This window comes from Oculina patagonica, chromosome 9, assembly GCF_052425735.1.
Source record: "Oculina patagonica isolate OP01 chromosome 9, crgOcupat, whole genome shotgun sequence".
Taxonomy (NCBI): domain Eukaryota; kingdom Metazoa; phylum Cnidaria; class Anthozoa; order Scleractinia; family Oculinidae; genus Oculina; species Oculina patagonica.
The window spans coordinates 1,959,413-1,976,210 of NC_135766.1; the positions used below are offsets into that span (position 1 = coordinate 1,959,413).

Here is a 16,798-nt window from a genome sequence, read left to right on the forward strand (position 1 = left end):
CTCCTCCACATCCTCGTGATGGGAGATCAGCCGGGTTCAACTCTCCGGGACAGAAGTTCCAGTTGGCTTCGTTAGATAGTTCTCGTATTTTGCTGACCCGGTGTTGTACGTAAGGTTTCCATGCTTTAGCATTTTTGATCCAACACAGCGTGGTGAATGAATCAGTCCATAGAAATGTTCCTTCAATGGGGAGAACGGATTGTATCGTTTGCTGCGTTGAATGAACTAGCTGGGCTAGCAATGAAGCTCCTAGCAGTTCCAACCTGGGAATTGACTGACGTTTGATTGGGGCTACTCTCGTCTTGGATGTCATGATGTTGACTTGTGTTTCACCATTGCTGAATTCGGTTCTCAGGTACACGACTGCTGCATAGGCTCTTTCCGACGCATCTGAAAATCCATGGATCTGATATGAGCATACGGTTGACTGCGTCGGTGAATAATTGGCATAACATCGGGGAACTCGGATGTTCTTCAGAGCATTTAGGTCATTAATGAACGTTTTCCACTTTGCCAAAGCCTCTCCTTCCAAGCTTTCATCCCAGTTGACCTTCTCGACACATAGACATTGGAAGAGGAGCTTCATGCTGATTGTAAACGGAGTTAACAGTCCAATTGGATCAAAGATTTTAGCTGACAGTTTCAGTACAGATCGTTTGGTAGCTGGAAGGGCTTCTGCATACTCGATTAGCTCAGAGAGGTCATAATGAAATTCGTCTCGGATCACATCCCAATAAATCCCGAGTATCTTCACAAATTGTTCGGTTTCCGGTTTAACATCTTTGGCACTGGCTGACTCTTCTCTCTTGAGATTTTGTGCAGTTTCGCTTTCTTCGGCAGGGGCTTCCATAACTGACTGGCCTTTTTTTCTTCGTCCTGCTTGATTTTCTCGCGGAATGACTGACAGTTAGAATTCCACTTGCGCAGTGAGAATCCTTCTTTCATGATTTCCTGTGCTTTGTCGTACAAGTTCACAGTTTCATTTTCGCGAAACACTCCTCCTGCCAGATCATCAACGTAGAGGCTCGAACTTAACAAAGATGTTACTTCCGGTTCTTTTTCTTCGTACTAAGACAGATGGTGCTTTATGGAACTTGCCAGGATAGCTGGACTTGGAGTTAAGCCAAACACAAGCCTTCGAAACTGGAATTGCTTGATTTGCGGACAATCTTTCTCGATATCATCGAACCATAGAAACCTCAGCATTCTTCTGTCTTCTGGGTTGATCTGAATCTGATGGAAGGCCTTTTCGATGTCAGCTACTACAGCAAATGGATAACCTCGAAACTTAACCACAATATCAAATTGGTGTGGCACTAAGTTTGGTCCTTTCTCTAAACACTCGTTAATGGAGGCAGTTGACTTGTCGGACTTGGCTGAACCATCAAATACAACTCTCAATTTCGTAGTTTCTCGGTCTGACCGAATCACGCCATGATGAGGTAAGAAATGCATTGGAGCTTGGTCGTCGTCATGTTCTGGTACGGCTTCGATAATCCCTGAATTGATTTGATCCTTGATCACATTGTCATAATCTTTTAACAGTTCCTTGTTTTTCTTCAGTCGCGAATGCAGCTGTCTCAATCTTGTAACACACAATTCGTACTCGTTTGAAGCAGGAACAAGACTTTCTTTCCATGGCAGACCTACTTCGTATCTTCCTTCCTTCTCATCGAAATGAATGCTCTCCAGGAACTCTTCACCATCTGACTGTGAAACAGGTGGTTCCTCTCGTACTCCTAACGATTCAGTGTCCCAGAATTTCTGCAAGGCGTCACATAACTCATCGTTCTCACTATGAATGTCACATGGGCTCAAGGTCATCAATTCTGGTCTCTCTATGATGAGATTTGTAGTTGTAAACTTCTCTCTTGATTCTTCAGCACTTGTGGGACCAGACAAGACCCATCCGAACATGCTGCTAACTGCTACAGGACCACTGCTGCCACGAATGACATCCCCCGACACAACATCGAAGTAATAATCGGATCCAATTAGCACATCTATGTCCTGTTGACCTGTTTCAGCGATGCTGATGTCAGCAAGCTCGAGACCTTGTAGATGTGTGTGATTGTCAATGTTAACTTTAGCTGACACCGCCGAGCAAATCTTTGGGAAACACAGCGCAGATATTTCGATTTCTCCTTGAGATCCTTGTAACCGCAAGTTGACGACATCACATTGTTGCTTTGTGTATCTTTCGTCTCCAAAGGTGTTAAGATGCAATGTTTCTGACTTCACAGGGGACAGATTAAGCCTTGATTTCAATCAATTGTGATGTAGGTGCGTTGACTTCCGGTATCCAGAAGAATTCTGACACATGCGGTTTTAGAATTGCCATCGTTGACAGCCACGGCTTTCGCTGTTTGCAAGAGCACAGTTCCCTTTGCCTTGTTGCTCACTGTTGTCTTCATTTCTTCGGCTGAAACTTCTTTCGGTTTTCCTTGGTCAAGCATGGAACAAATCGACTGATGATGCCGCTGTTGGCAGTGTCGACATTTTTTTGGATTCGTGCACTCCTTCGTTTCGTGATCAAAACGCAAACAATTGAAGCATCGTTTATCTCGTTCCAAAATACTTCTTCGTTCAGCTGTATCTCGTACCACGACGCATGATGCAGAATAATGCTCGTTTCGACAATAGGCACATTTGATTTTGAAGCTCCCACCTTGCTGAGAGACGAGTGAATTCGCAGTTGGTGTTTGATTTCGAAATTTTGAATCACGGCCGGGCGATTGAGATTTCCCGCCTTCGCTTGTTTTCGCCATGGTCATCTCGCTTGCTTCCCGCGCTTCGACTTCAACCTTTATCACGTTTAGCAGCTCCTCAATTTTCCACACAGAATCCTTAGAGTTCCTGGCTATCTGCAATCGGATCTCAGGTGGCAACTTAGACATAATGACAGGAATTAAGAGGCTTCCGTATTGATCCGAAGTTACGCCGAGAGACGCCAAACCGCGGGAATGAACACAAATTTGATCGTAGACGTATCGAAGGCTGGCTGGGCGATCATTAAAACACGGCGAAACCTTGAGAAGCTGATCCATATGTGCGCTGATAATTTGTTGGGGACGACCGAAACGTTCTTGTAATAATTTGATTGCTGCGTCGTAGTTTGCTTCGGTTAAGCCCGGGGTATCCAATCGAACAAAATCGAACCAAAAATCAATCGAACCCAATCGAACACCAATCGTTCGATTGGGTTCGGTAATCGAACAAAATCGAACATCTATTTTGCTGTGAGTTCGATTTTCGAACCAATCGAACCAATCGAACATAATCGAACACAATCGAACTCGATCGGGTTCGATTTTGTTCGGAATCTTTCTCTTGATAAGTAAATCACGCAGGACCAATCAAAATCAATTTTTATTGAATGGAATAAATATAAAAACGTCCAAATATCGAACTGAATGTCAATGTTTAGTAAAATATAAGAGAACAAAACGACGGTAAAACTGAACTGAAATGCACTATTGTTTACATTTCTATATTAGAAGGAAGGATATGGTTTCTGCCCTGCTTTTCACCGTTACACTCAAACAGAAGTTGCACCATTTCATTCACAGCACCACTGGCAGTTGTGTTCAATACGTGAAGAACACACATTTGGCAAAATTTCTCCCAACCACGTGGCAGACTGGTGTGCCCGTGGCTATTGTGCAGACAATCGTCCTATCCCGGGGTATGGCGAATCGCCAAAAAAGGATTAGGGGAACGATACACCGTACAATATGTACGCAGTATAAACAAACAAGAGTTCGGTAATCGAACGTTCTCGATTGAGTTCGATTGTTGGTTGTTAGGTAATCGAACGATTGAGTTCGATTGATCACTGTTCGGTAACTCGAACGTTCAATTGAGTTCGATTGACCAAATTGTATTGTGAGTTCGATTATGTTCGATTACCGAACCCAATCGAACGATTGGTGTTCGATTGAGTTCGATTACCGAACGTTCGATTGGATACCCCGGGGTTAAGGTAAGACCCTGGGTAGCTCGAGCGGCGGCCCCTTCAAGTACAGAATTGAGGTAGTTGAACTTGTCGATGTTGGAAATCCTTTCGTTACGATGTACCGCCGATTGAAACGAATCCCAGAAGGTATTCCACTTGGTTACATCTCCTTTAAACTTCGGAAGATACAACTTCGGTAATCTCGTACGGACTGCATTTTGATTCACTGGCTGTGCAGTCGTTTGAGGTGATCCCACGTGTTGCTGACTTGGCATGTTTACCTTGCTCGCATTCTCGATTTTGCACTTCAGACGAATAATTGAGGCAGTAATTTCTTCTGACTCTTCGATTTCTTTATCAATCGTTGTAACCTCGCATACAGATAATATTTCTTGGTCCATTTCGATTAGCGACTCTTGTTTTCCATCCAAGAGTTGTCTCATAACACTGAGCCGTTCGTAATCCTTGTCTTCGCCTTGCAATATTTTGGTTAATTCTTCATCCAGTTTCGATACTTGTCGTCGGTGTCCTTCACGGATAACTCGCAGTCGTTCCAAATTCGATGTAGTCGCTTGCATACTCGTAGTCTCCCTCGCAGCCGTTCTTAGTGTCGTCACGCAAAATTCCTCCCCACTAACGGCTGCTCACATTCGAACAACATTCCTTTCCACCATTTCAGCCAATCACCATTCGGTTCATATATCTCAGGAACCGTACCCGCCAAAGTAATCTAACCAATCGCATTGCGTGTTTTATTTTGGAGTTCTCAGCTTTCAAAATAGCGACCCTTGGCCTTGAAGAAGCTTTTGATGTTTTTAATAGCAATACATTTCGAATTTCGAGCTTAAATACAAATGCGTTGAGAATCGTTTCGATTTTCCGGCGATTATTCTGATTTGTTCATGACTGGATGTGAATGTGATCTGCTATTCAGCGACCAGCGAGTTGTCAGCTTGCAAAGCGTGCTATCAAAGGCTTATAACGTTTAAAAAGGCATCTGATCATCTTCAAGAGCTTAAAACTGAATTGAAGGGAATCTTCAAGGATCAAAAAATTCCAAGAACAAAACGCTTGTTAAGAGTCGTGAAAGACAATGGAGAAACTGCGACAGCTTCATGCCGTGGGAAAGCCTCGAAATGTTTACAATATCCGATCAATACAACTTGATACAGGAGAGACTTTCCGAAACTCATAGGTAGGTTGACAAAAATATCCTTCTTTTTTCTCGACTACATTTCTAAACATTGTTTTTTGCTGTGAATTCGCAATGTTATTTCGTCCGTTGTGAAAACTTTTAGAAATGAATAAAATATGTTTCTTAATTTACACGTTGTTTGCTTCAGTTCGAATGTTTGATCCGAATGTTCCGCAAAACGTTAAAATACTGAAAAATATTTCGCTCTGTTTCAATAAAGACGTCCAGAACCGCAATCTTTGAGAAAGAAGAGACAAGAATACGAAAACAATAATTATATTTGTCGCTCCCGACCGCATACTTCGCCGTGCATAACTTGCAATTGTTGGATGACATGAACAGCCCCGACATGAACTGGCGAAAAGTAAAGTTTATCCCAACACAAATTAAATTCAGTCAAATTTAACTTTTTTTACATAGCAGAGGAATTTAAAACTTTTTATGAGACGTATGGTCTTCGGTTTTTAGTCTTCTGCGTTTGTAAACCGGTTGAAACTGAACGGTTTACAGATCTTTTCAGAAAAATAATGTTTCGAAAGCAGACACGGCAGACAATGTAGCGCCGCATTGTTGAACGGTTGCCATAAAATAAGCTAAAAGATAACAGTTTGCGCCTTTTATTTTCATGCTGTTTTATTGCAACGGTCAGCGAAGCGAAGCCCTTTTTGATAAATTTCCCGCAGAAGGGTTTAATCGGCACCAGTTATAGAGAGTTGACGCCGCGGAATAAAACAAATAAAATTTATTTATCATCAGAACTTGTTGCGTGCGTGCGAAATACATGGGATCGAATGTCCTTTGAAACGCAGACATAACGTCGCAAAATTACAGGAGTACTCCGTGTATTTGTTCAGTTTCTGCTCCAAATTCAAACCGAAATTAATGATGTAAGTGGATTCAAAATACGCTGTAGAGAATTTTAAAAGCTGGCTCAACAGTCCCGTGAATGATTCTAAATGCTCGGTGATTTCGTTGAATATCGAATGCCGTGATTGTTAATTTTATCGAATGTTTCAAAACGTGTTGACAATGTTTTGAAAAATTATTTATAAATGGAATTGCAACGCTTTTTGATTCCGTTGAAAAACATTGCTTGCGTTTTCAAAACACATCGAAATGTTCTTCTCTGCAACAACCGAATTCGCGGGAAAAAACAAGTTGATTACAATCTCATGTGCTGTGATTGGTCACATAAGAAACAAAGGGAAAGGAATGTTGTTCGAATGTGAGCAGCCGTTAGTGGGGAGGAATTTTGCGTGACGACACTAAGAACGGCTGCGAGGGAGACTAGCATACTCGATGTACTTGGTTTGTCGGGTGTTTTCTTCGATTTAGTCTTTTTGGGAGGCATTGCAATTGAAAAGTTGCCCCACGTTGGGCGCCATTTAGTGAACACAACAAGACATGTTTATTCGTCGTCGAATCGATATTACAAGATGGTGCAATATATAAACCACGCGATCGCCTAATTTGACTACATTAATAAATTTACATAAATTATATGAAACTGTTTACAACACCTAGTTTAGTTGTCACGCAACGCATCTCGTGAGCGTTGCGTATTTAATAACGGCTACGAATTAGACGAGAATTATTTGGCTGATAAGAACATGACAAATTTAAATGACAGAAACTAAGGGCCGATCAGTTAAACGAGGTCTACGCTAGACCTGGTTTACACTTGAATTAAGTGTTTACAGGAACAAATGAAAGCGAAATTATTGTATTATTACAACGTGTGTGAACCAAATTTTACTAAGACGTTAAGGCGTGTTGTAGTAAGTGTGACTATCGCATGAAGTGTAGTTTACATCACGGCTAATAAGCCGTAAAATTAACGATGTGATAGAATGACCGTAGCCTGTCAAGGTTTTCAAAACACTAAATGATCGTCGCTCATTTAGTTTATTGTAAAACGCCTTGACCAATTGTCACTTAGACAGTTCGTAAAATTTAATTAATGTGGCTCTTACTACTAAGAAGGCACAAGACAATATTATGGCTTACTCCGCTAGCAACAAACACGGAAGCTATTTAGTATTACAGTGTTTGTATTGAAATTTATTGTTAAATATTTTGTCATTTATTTTCAAGTCCTGTAGGCATCTTTCTCAAAATTCAACGTAGTTTAGCAAATGATTTGGGTCAAGTTAATATGGACAATGAAAAGTATTGAGTCAAACTTACAAAATATTGTATCAGTGTAATTATGTTATAGAGAAAAATGGAGAACATTAATGTCCGGCTCTATCCCGCTCCCGGGGGCAAGGAGCTGAGCAGAATTCTATTGTAAGTACCTGTTTTTTTTACACAGTAAATTTTAAATGTCAAGCAATTCGAAGGTCAGTATCAAGAAATATAATATTATAAGAAGTTTTTGTTTTAGTTTAACTGTACAAAGCTACCTTCAATTTAAAACTACAGAATATTGTCCAGTCAAGTCTGTAGTGTCAAGCAACTTAAAGGAGCAATATCAAGATAAACAAGAAGTCGGAGTTTTTTGTTTCAGTGTAAAAAACTACTTCCAGATAAAAAAGTAATTTACTGAGGTAAAAACAACAGAGTGGTAAAAATAAACCAGAAGTGAACAGACAAACATTTTGGACTCAGTGAAATTTGCAATGTGCGTCATTCGTGACTTAGCTCCTTTGAACAACATGATTTAAACCTCTGTTACATTTTAATCCTGGATTATTTTTAATCAGCGATTGAATAGTTGTGACTAAATTGTTCACAGTCTCTTTGTTTAGCAGATGATCGTTGGACACTCGGTAAAACCGCTTTGTTTGTGGCTAATTTTCACGTGCTACGCGATCTGAGAAATAGAGAGACTATGGACAGTTTTAAACAGGGATCCGATGTAAGATATCTTTTGGTAAAAATCGCAATGAGCGTTCCGGGAGATTATCAGCCTTAGGTTTTAATACAGTCAACTCTTGTTATAGCGGACACGCTCGAGGCGTCGTTTACTGACCGTTATAGCGAGAGTCCGTAAAAGCGGGAGTCATTTCCAATCAAACTCTTTTGCCGGGATCTGGATTTTGTCCGTAATAGCGAGTGTCCACAATAGCTGGGTGTCCGCAAGGCGAGAGTTGACTGTAGTATGGATCAAGGGCAGCGACATCGGTACAGAGAAGACCGAGGGCTGATGTTCTTTCAGAAAGTGCTGAGTAGGCTAGGTTAATAAGACATTTATTAAACGAATTTATAATTGGAAAAAATTGGTTGTTGCCGTACAGTGAAAGCTCTAAATAACGAAGTACCAAGGCACTGAGAAAGTATATTTGTTATAACAGGGACTCGTTATTTTGAGATTCCACTGTGTAAACTGTAGTCATTATTTAGAAGCATTCTGACTACAAATAGATGTGGAGTCTAAGATTCACAATTTAGTTTATTTTTTGACGCAAAATTCTAGATTCTAGGGTACGATAGATGGTTTATTCAAACTGTTTTTTTTTACTAGATGCGAGACTGCTATGTAAATACCAGTTGTTTGTACTGGAACGCAGTACAATAAGTGTTAGATATCGCACACAGGGCATATTTTTTTATATATATATTTTTATATTAATTTTTTACATATATTTTTATAGTCTAATGTTAAAGCTTAAAAAGCCTTTTTAGGCAATGAAAGACATTGAAGTACCTCACATTGAGGTTTGGACTGACTGGAGACACATGTTTCCAGTTTATAATCATAGCAAGGACAAATATTTTCTTAAGCTATAATGTATACTGTGTGTGACTAGTGCTGTTCAAATAGCAATTGTACATAGCGTGAAATTAATGCCTGCACCATTCACATGGCCAAGAGGGGTCTAGTTTGACCGTCCGAGTCAATTTTTATCGTAGAAATCATATTTCCTTGTTTATTTAGTTTTTAAATAGAGCATTTATCACAAGTTAAAAATATATTATTTTGATAGAACAGATATGTTTGCTATAGTGGCTTTGGAAGCAAGGTTTTAAGTTGTACGTGTATCTTATTAGACAATTTAGTTTGTATTATCGCTGTATATTTTACGACAGTATTTCGACAGGCTCTACGTGCTCGCCATAATACAAATGACAAGTAAAACGTTCAGCGATACTTTTAGGGACTGACCATTATTATTTTGGAGGGGTGGGGGGGATGAAAATTCTTGAAAAAAATTGTTTGCAGGGCCTAGAAAGACAAAATAAATTGTTTGCAAACGATATGTATTACAAAACAGAGGTGGAAGTTCTAAAAAAGTGTTTGCAGAGGTGCATAAACTAAAAAAAAGTTTGCAGAGGAAAATTTTTTATACCCCCCCCCCCCCCACTCTAAGAAATTAATGGTCCGTCCCTTGACACACTAAAATGTCTAATAAGAGATTTATTATCCAACGTTTTCTTTTCCCAAAATGCCAACTTCCCGCCGTTTTTGATCATTCGCGCGGTCAAGAGGAATACCGAACCTGTTAAACCGGTTTAGCCTGCGTAGCTGGCGGTTTTGCTGGGGTTTTAAAGCGCGCACAAGCAAGCGGCGAACTCCCCAAGCCTCTCGCTTGCTTGTGCGCGCTTTTTAACCCCAACAAAACCGCCAGTTACGCAGGTTAAACCGGTCTAGTGAAGTACAAATACCGTGAGATATTTGTACTTCACAAGAGTGAGGACAAATACAACCGGGAGAAAGAATATCATGAGAGAAAACATCGTGGAATAATGAAAAAAAAAATATCGTGAGATATTTGTTCTCGTTTCGCGTGTTATTTGTTTTTCACGATTTACCGAAGCGGAGTTGAAAAAGAGCCCACCTTCCTGTTGGTCAGCAACATGCCAGTAACGCGGACTCTGGCCGGTCCCCATTATAATGTCTGCGATTAACGGACTTCTGTCAAATCTGATTGGCTGAATGGGATTGGCCACTCTGCGTTCTCAAAAATCGGGACCGGCGTTTGTGGTCTGAGGTGAGGAGTAGAAATGCCTCTAGTCACTGAATGCTACAAAAACCGGGATAAGCTCCGACCTTATGGACCACTGAAGCTCGTATGTAGACTTAACCTTGATCCTAACCTACAGTTCCTGAAAACCTTTGGATTAGCTCCGACGGCATTTCTTTTAGATCTGCAGAACGTTTTGGCGACGCAGTGGCTTAACGAGCTGTGCGCTTGCACTGCCTGATTCTGGATCCAGACTCTTGGGTACGAGTCTGGTATCATTGTGTTTTCTTGAGCCTGGCATTGACTCTTCTCCGCAGAGGGCGCTTCAGTGGATGGGGGGAGGCAAAACAACACAAAAAACGAAAAATAGGGGAAGCGTGTGGGACGACGCCTTTCCTTTTCCCTTCCCAATGTCCCCAGCGCGCTTTCATCCTCGTACCCAGGGTCTTCGTTCCTTTTGACCAACGGTCAGGACTGCGCAGAAGGAACGAAGACTCGAGGTACGAGAATGGCGCGCTTTCGTTGTCATTGTCTCCAGGCTCTGCGCGCTTATTTTTTACCTCTCCCCATTTCCCAGCCCGCACGAAAAAATAAAAGGCCTCTGCGGAGGAGAGAGTGACATTGACATTTTACTCTCATAGACACTAACCAATCAGAGTTTGGTTAGAGTTTGGCTCTCTCACCTTTAACACCGTTTAGTTTGTATTTTTTGCTTTGAACATAAAAGCCATGCTTGGCTCCGCGCTGCAGGAAAATTACTCAAAGCTTACTCGAAGAAATACGCATACGAACATGTGACTTATGGTCATTATTAACAGAATATTGGGAAATGTGGTTCTTAAATTCTGCCACGTGACGAACGAGAATAATTCTGTCTGATCTTTCGTGGTTGAGTCAACTTCTAGTGAAGACAGTGGTCTTTCTAATGCAGATTTGGCGGTGTTGAGTGTTAATTGTGAAGTAACTTTAAACGACGCAGCACATTGCATCCCTGCTCATTCAATGACTGAACTCAATATGGAGGCTTTGTGCGTGACAAATGGAGATTTGAATGATTCAGATGAGGTCACGACAAACTGTGCTGATAGCGAGAAATGCACTCACACACAGAACAACAAAGTTATTCATGCTGATGTTGACCAGGTAAATTCAACAAAGACCAAAACACCACCAAAGGAGAGTAACTTCATTACTCATTTACAAAGCAGCTGATTTAGCCGGCCGAAGGCCGGTAAGAGAAGAAAGAGGAGACAAGGCTTGCAAGTCGGCGGCCGACAGAATAAAGCGACCTCCTCCACAAATTAACCAATCAGCGCTTGGTTGAAGTTCAGCGGAAGTGTCAAAACTCCTGTGCGGGGCAGGGTTGGGGTTTTGAACCGCGGCCGGCTGCCGAGGGAAGCCAAGCGCTGATTGGTTAATTTGAAACGGCCGGCCTGTTTGGAATTTCCCTGGTCGCTATGTCGAGCACCGATCATAGTCAGAAAGCTGTTTGCATGATTTCAGCATGGATTTTCTCGGAAAATGTTGGAGGGATGAAGCTAAAATTCGGCGAAGAGATAGAGCAACAACTCACCGATCGACAGCCGTCGTCAGATAGGTGAGTTTTTCATTAGTTTGGCGTTAATTCCGGTTTGAAGTGGAGGAGGTCGCTTCTGTCGGCCGCCGACTTGCAAGCCTTGTCTCCTCTTTCTTCTCTTACCGGCCTTCGGCCGGCTAAATCAGTTAAAAAAGCGCTTAAAACGGCCCGCGCAGGCGAAAAAATACGACACATGAGTCGATAAACATTTCATTAAACTTTATTGAGATATTTAGAGCGAAATGTAGTTTAGATATTTTATTTCTAAAGCTTTATTTCAGTAGCCCTTATCGATTTCAAAATTTCTTTTGTTCGTCTCATGTCAACAACAATAATTAACTACGAACACATAGGGTGGTCTGCCTGTGGTATGCAATGTGTACCCATGTTTTATATGACAAAGTTTAACATCAAGTGTAAAATAATATTGTAAAACTCGACTTTGACCAAAAATGTGTTTAAAATTCTTCTAATTAGATCATTTCGCATTTCAGACCGTAGACTGCAAAAGAGTCGTATCTTTTGCGAATGCCCTCAGTCTTGGAACGAGAGCGAGAGGTCTGAAGCCAGAAGCCAATGTCAAAACTTTGAGTGAGACTGGGGACGTGCGAGGCTCGCGAGACGATCGCCTTAGATAAATGTATTTTCTACTGGTATGCAGTCAATACAGTTCATTAACAGGTTTTTGGTTATTTATTTCGCTGTGTATGACACGCCGCTTGGGCGTGTCCCTTGGGTATCTCTGATTGGTTTGATAAGGTATTTATAGACTGTTCAGAGTTGTTCAGTCCTCTCGCTTTTGCATTCCATGCTGACATTGAAGTTGTAAACCCGAAGTTTTGAGTAATCCTATGGTTGCAGCAAGAGTCTTCAAATCCAGAGTTAGTCAATTAAGTGTCCTCCCTGTTCAAGAATTACCTGTCGTCCTAGTTCGGATAGTCAATTAGAATTCGGAGGAAAGTCGAAAATTGACATTGAAGCATTGTAGTTTAAATTCATAGTAATTATAAGCTGTTTGAGTTGAACGTTCGCTCAGCTAGAGATCAGCCTGGATAAACCGTCAGAAGTCTGCAAGCTGGTAACGGAAGGAGGACAGCTCACAACGACGCGGCAGAAGGCGATAAATCTCGCGGATAGAAGCAAAGACGAGTGGTCGGCTCTACATGTGTACGAGTCGGACGAGCTTGCTTGTCAGAAGATGCAAAGAGAATTGACTGTCAGCCGAAAAGAAGAAGGCGGATTCGGACCCTAATTTCGCAGTATTCTCAAGAGGTTCTAACCAACTAGCAATTTAGCCTTCTCGCGGTAAGATCTTATATTTTTTACTTTGTGATGTCTCGCGTAGGTTGGATTGCCTGAGCATCCAACCATCATTCCCTTGGTGTGTATTAGTTTTTGCAGTATTGAAGAAGAAAATAATTTACGTTCGTTTGAGCGTAGCGAATTAGAACGTAAATGTATTTTCTACTGGTATGCAGTCAATACAGTTCATTAACAGGTTTTTGGTTATTTATTTCGCTGTGTATGACACGCCGCTTGGGCGTGTCCCTTGGGTATCTCTGATTGGTTTGATAAGGTATTTATAGACTGTTCAGAGTTGTTCAGTCCTCTCGCTTTTGCATTCCATGCTGACATTGAAGTTGTAAACCCGCCCGCCCGCCCGCCCGCCCGCCCATTTCGTTTTTGTTATCTTGTCTTATTGATTGCTTGTCAATTTTATACATGTTTTTTCCGAACAGAATTGTGTTGCAGGTGTTAGTTTTTATTTCAAACAGCGGACAGTGGGCTAAGGACTGCAGGTTCGGAAACTTTTGCAGACTGCAGTAAAACTAAAGTAGTTGAACTTCCCATTAATTACTGGAGCAGCGCCGCTTCCACTAAGCCCGCCGGCATCAGGAGCACGCAATGATGGGGCATCGAATTGATATTGGTAATGTCGATCTGTTTGACGAATTGAATGAGGTAACACAAAAATCAGATATGAGCGTGAAGTTTCTACTAGACCAGGTGTGTTGCAAGTTATTAAAGGGCAGTCTGGGAAGAAATATTCATTTCTGTTATTTTTAGGCGTCTCAGAGATTATTGTATCAGTTGTTTTAGATGGTTTTCGTCTTCCTTTCAAGAAGATTCCCTCAGAAATTTTTCAAAAGCTATGTGTCATCTTTGCATCATTCTGTATTTGTAGATAAGCTATTTAGTGCCTTAACATTTTACCGGGTTGGCAGAAGTTAAGGCTCCTTCTTATATGGTTTACCCTTTAGTGTTTCGAATTAACCCTATGGAAGAAGAGATAAACATTTTTATGAACAAGGATTTAGTGCGTAAACGGGAATATCACTTTGCCCTATTCTAAAAGGGAGTATTTATGGTTTTGTTTGGTCCAAGTGGCTATTACCTATCACCTATATAGCTATTCACACCCTGATCATCGCACATTTATATTGTTAGGTTTTCGCTTGCTTTTCGTTAGGTGACGCTTAGTTTAGGTGTTTTTCTGTTTACTGTATTTCCATTTGGGTTGGATCTTTATTCCATGCCTCAAGTCGCTCGAACTGAATATTGAAGGATTTTAAGGGGGTCAACATTGTTCTATTCCTGGACGAGGAGAAGTTGATCCATATTGATTATTACTCTTGTGCAGTCTTAGATCCAGTTTACGGAAGTTCAGATTTATTTTTTAGCTATGGCGGGAAGTTTTAGTGGACCCTTGTTAATTTTCGAATGGTATAGTATAGAACACTATCTATAGAACAATTCCTATTTCGGATAGACGGTTATTTTTACTTCGCATTTCTGTATGTCTTCATAATTGTTTCAGAAAAAAGTTTATGGGGAATTGTTTAGCCTGGCTTGGGGAAATTTGTTTCCATTGGTGTAGTATTTGAGGACATTTCCCGAATTATGACTAGTTATTACAACAAGGACATTGAGGCTGCGCAGGATTACGATTTCACTAGACTTTTACTTTGGCCCAATTTATTCTCTAAGAAAACATGTTGAGTATTGAAGTGGACTGGACAGGATGAATTTGAAAAGTCATTATGGATTGGCCCGTCTTATTGTATTGTTAGCTCAGATGCTAGTGCCACAGGATGTGGCGTCCATTTAGGTAACAGTGAACAAGTGCGCCATAATGATAACTGGGTGCATGTATACACGTTTGTGGTATGACTTGTCTGGAAAAGTTTTTGTCATTTCAGCAAGGCTCTTATGTTAAGTTGGTTTTAGATAGTTGTTCGTTTGCAGAGTATTACATTCGAGTAGCACGAAGTTGAAGTTTACATGTTATATAGCCCAAAATTTTCAGCTCCTATTGACAGCGGTGTCAAATTGTATGCTATGGTTTCCCGTACGGAGCTCGTTGTGAGGATTATAAAGTCGCATTATTTATACATAAATGGTTGACTAATTACAACTCATCATGTTTTCAAGCATTGAATATGGGTGGGAATCCCATATAGTGGTCTACTTTGTCAGTTTGGCAACAACTAGGTATGTTTTCACTTTAGTTTTTGAAATCCATGCAGGACTTAAGGAGTGGATTTATTAATTCACTAGGTATTCACTGCTCGTATACATGCGAGGCCATTACCACATTTATCGTCCTGTTCTGGACCTCGTCTCGTTTTTTTTCCTAAGCTTTCAGAATAATTGCTCGTTTTGCAATAGATGGCAAGCTGTTTATAGTCTTTATAGCAAGAGTGTACTGGAACATCGGCGAAATACTGTTTTACTTCGAGCAGATTCTTTCATTTCAACATTGGTAGCTGTTTGTATAAAGTTTTCGCTGATTACAAGACCGCTGGGCCAGTTTCTATTTATGTTTGGTTAAGATTGATTGATGTTATCAGAAAGGAGGCGCTGGCCTGACTTTGGGACGCTTGTCCATTCACTCATCAGAAGGAGGCGCTGGCCTGTTTTTTGGACGCTTGTCCATTCACTCATCAGCAAGGAGGCGCTGGCCTCATTTTGGGTCACTTGTCCGTTCACCTTTCAGAAAGGAGGCGCTGGCCTGATTTTGCAGAGCAATTTGTCTGCATTCAGCTTATGTTAATTTATTTCAGTTTATGTGATCGCTCGCTTCCATGTAGGTTTATATGGATACAAATGCCTGTCACTTCTCTTTTTTCTTCATTATAGATGTTAACTATTCAAGGTTATCAGAGGAGCCCCCAGCTAGCAAGAAACCAAGCACGAAGGACGTCCTGAAGTTGTTTATGAAGGTTACTTCACAGCAAAAAGATATTCAAAAAAAAAAAAAAAAAATCGTCAAGTTCTTTATAAGATGCGGTATCTTGTCCTCATACTGTCTCAGTTTAGGTTGTATCGCTTTACAAGCCGCATGCGCATCTTACGTAGTTTCAAGTCTTATGCTGCTTTTATTTTGATTCATGTCCGCATTATCATTAATCATTTGGCCGGGTAGCTCAATTTGAAATAGTTTTTTAATAGCGGTTCAGCGTTTGTTAGGGTGTTTATCTCTGCTAATAAAATCATCGATAAGTATGCTGCTCCATCAACAAGCCTGAAGGACTTGCGCTTAGCTTGCATATGTTTGTTAGGTAGCGAAAGATTCTTCGAAATGATGTATTGAATAGTTTGTTACCTTAAGCTTAGCTTTTGGCATTTTGGCTGTTCATTCTAGTTATTTGTTCCTTACGTACATGTGGAAATCTACTGATGTTTACAGTGAAGGGACTAATGTTTAAATTAAGAGGTTAAAAACTTATGTAACTATATTATCTCGTCTCAACAACCGCTTAACATTATTGGATCAATAAGTTTTTTGTGGTTTTTCAATACCGTCTAGCAGAATGGTACCAAGCTGTTATGCGCAAGATGTAGGGAGCTATTGAAGAACTGTAAAGGATCTTACTCTGAGTATTTTATTGTCATTGATAGCATAAGCTCGAAGAAGCTACATCCGTGGTTAGAAGTAGCGCCAATTTATCACAACGATTACTTTTATTACATTGTACATATAATTATTTTGAAATAACTGCTCACCTTATCCTAACTGATTTAATAAGTATTTTGGTACTTCTATTTTTTCTGGTAGGCGTCAACATTAGCTCTAAACGTTCCTTTTTCACTGTATGAAATGTATCAATAAATGTCAGCTTGGATTGCCTGAGCATCCAACCATCATTCCCTTGGTGTGTATT

The 16,798-nt window shown here is 40.7% G+C and overlaps 2 protein-coding genes across 2 annotated transcripts in view; one reads left to right on the forward strand and one right to left on the reverse strand.

Annotated features, from left to right (window-relative positions):
* The window catches only part of LOC144665183 (uncharacterized), a 320,693-nt gene that overhangs the window by 131,690 nt on the left and 172,205 nt on the right, over window positions 1–16,798 (forward strand). The window lies entirely within an intron of this gene.
* Window positions 592–4,532, reverse strand: LOC144666524 (uncharacterized). Its single transcript, XM_078527945.1, has 2 exons — window positions 3,857–4,532; window positions 592–2,257 (listed from the first exon to the last, which is right to left on the reverse strand). The coding sequence occupies exons 1-2, from the start codon at window positions 4,396–4,398 to the stop codon at window positions 1,069–1,071; spliced, it is 1,731 nt and encodes a 576-aa protein (XP_078384071.1). The 5' UTR covers window positions 4,399–4,532; the 3' UTR covers window positions 592–1,068.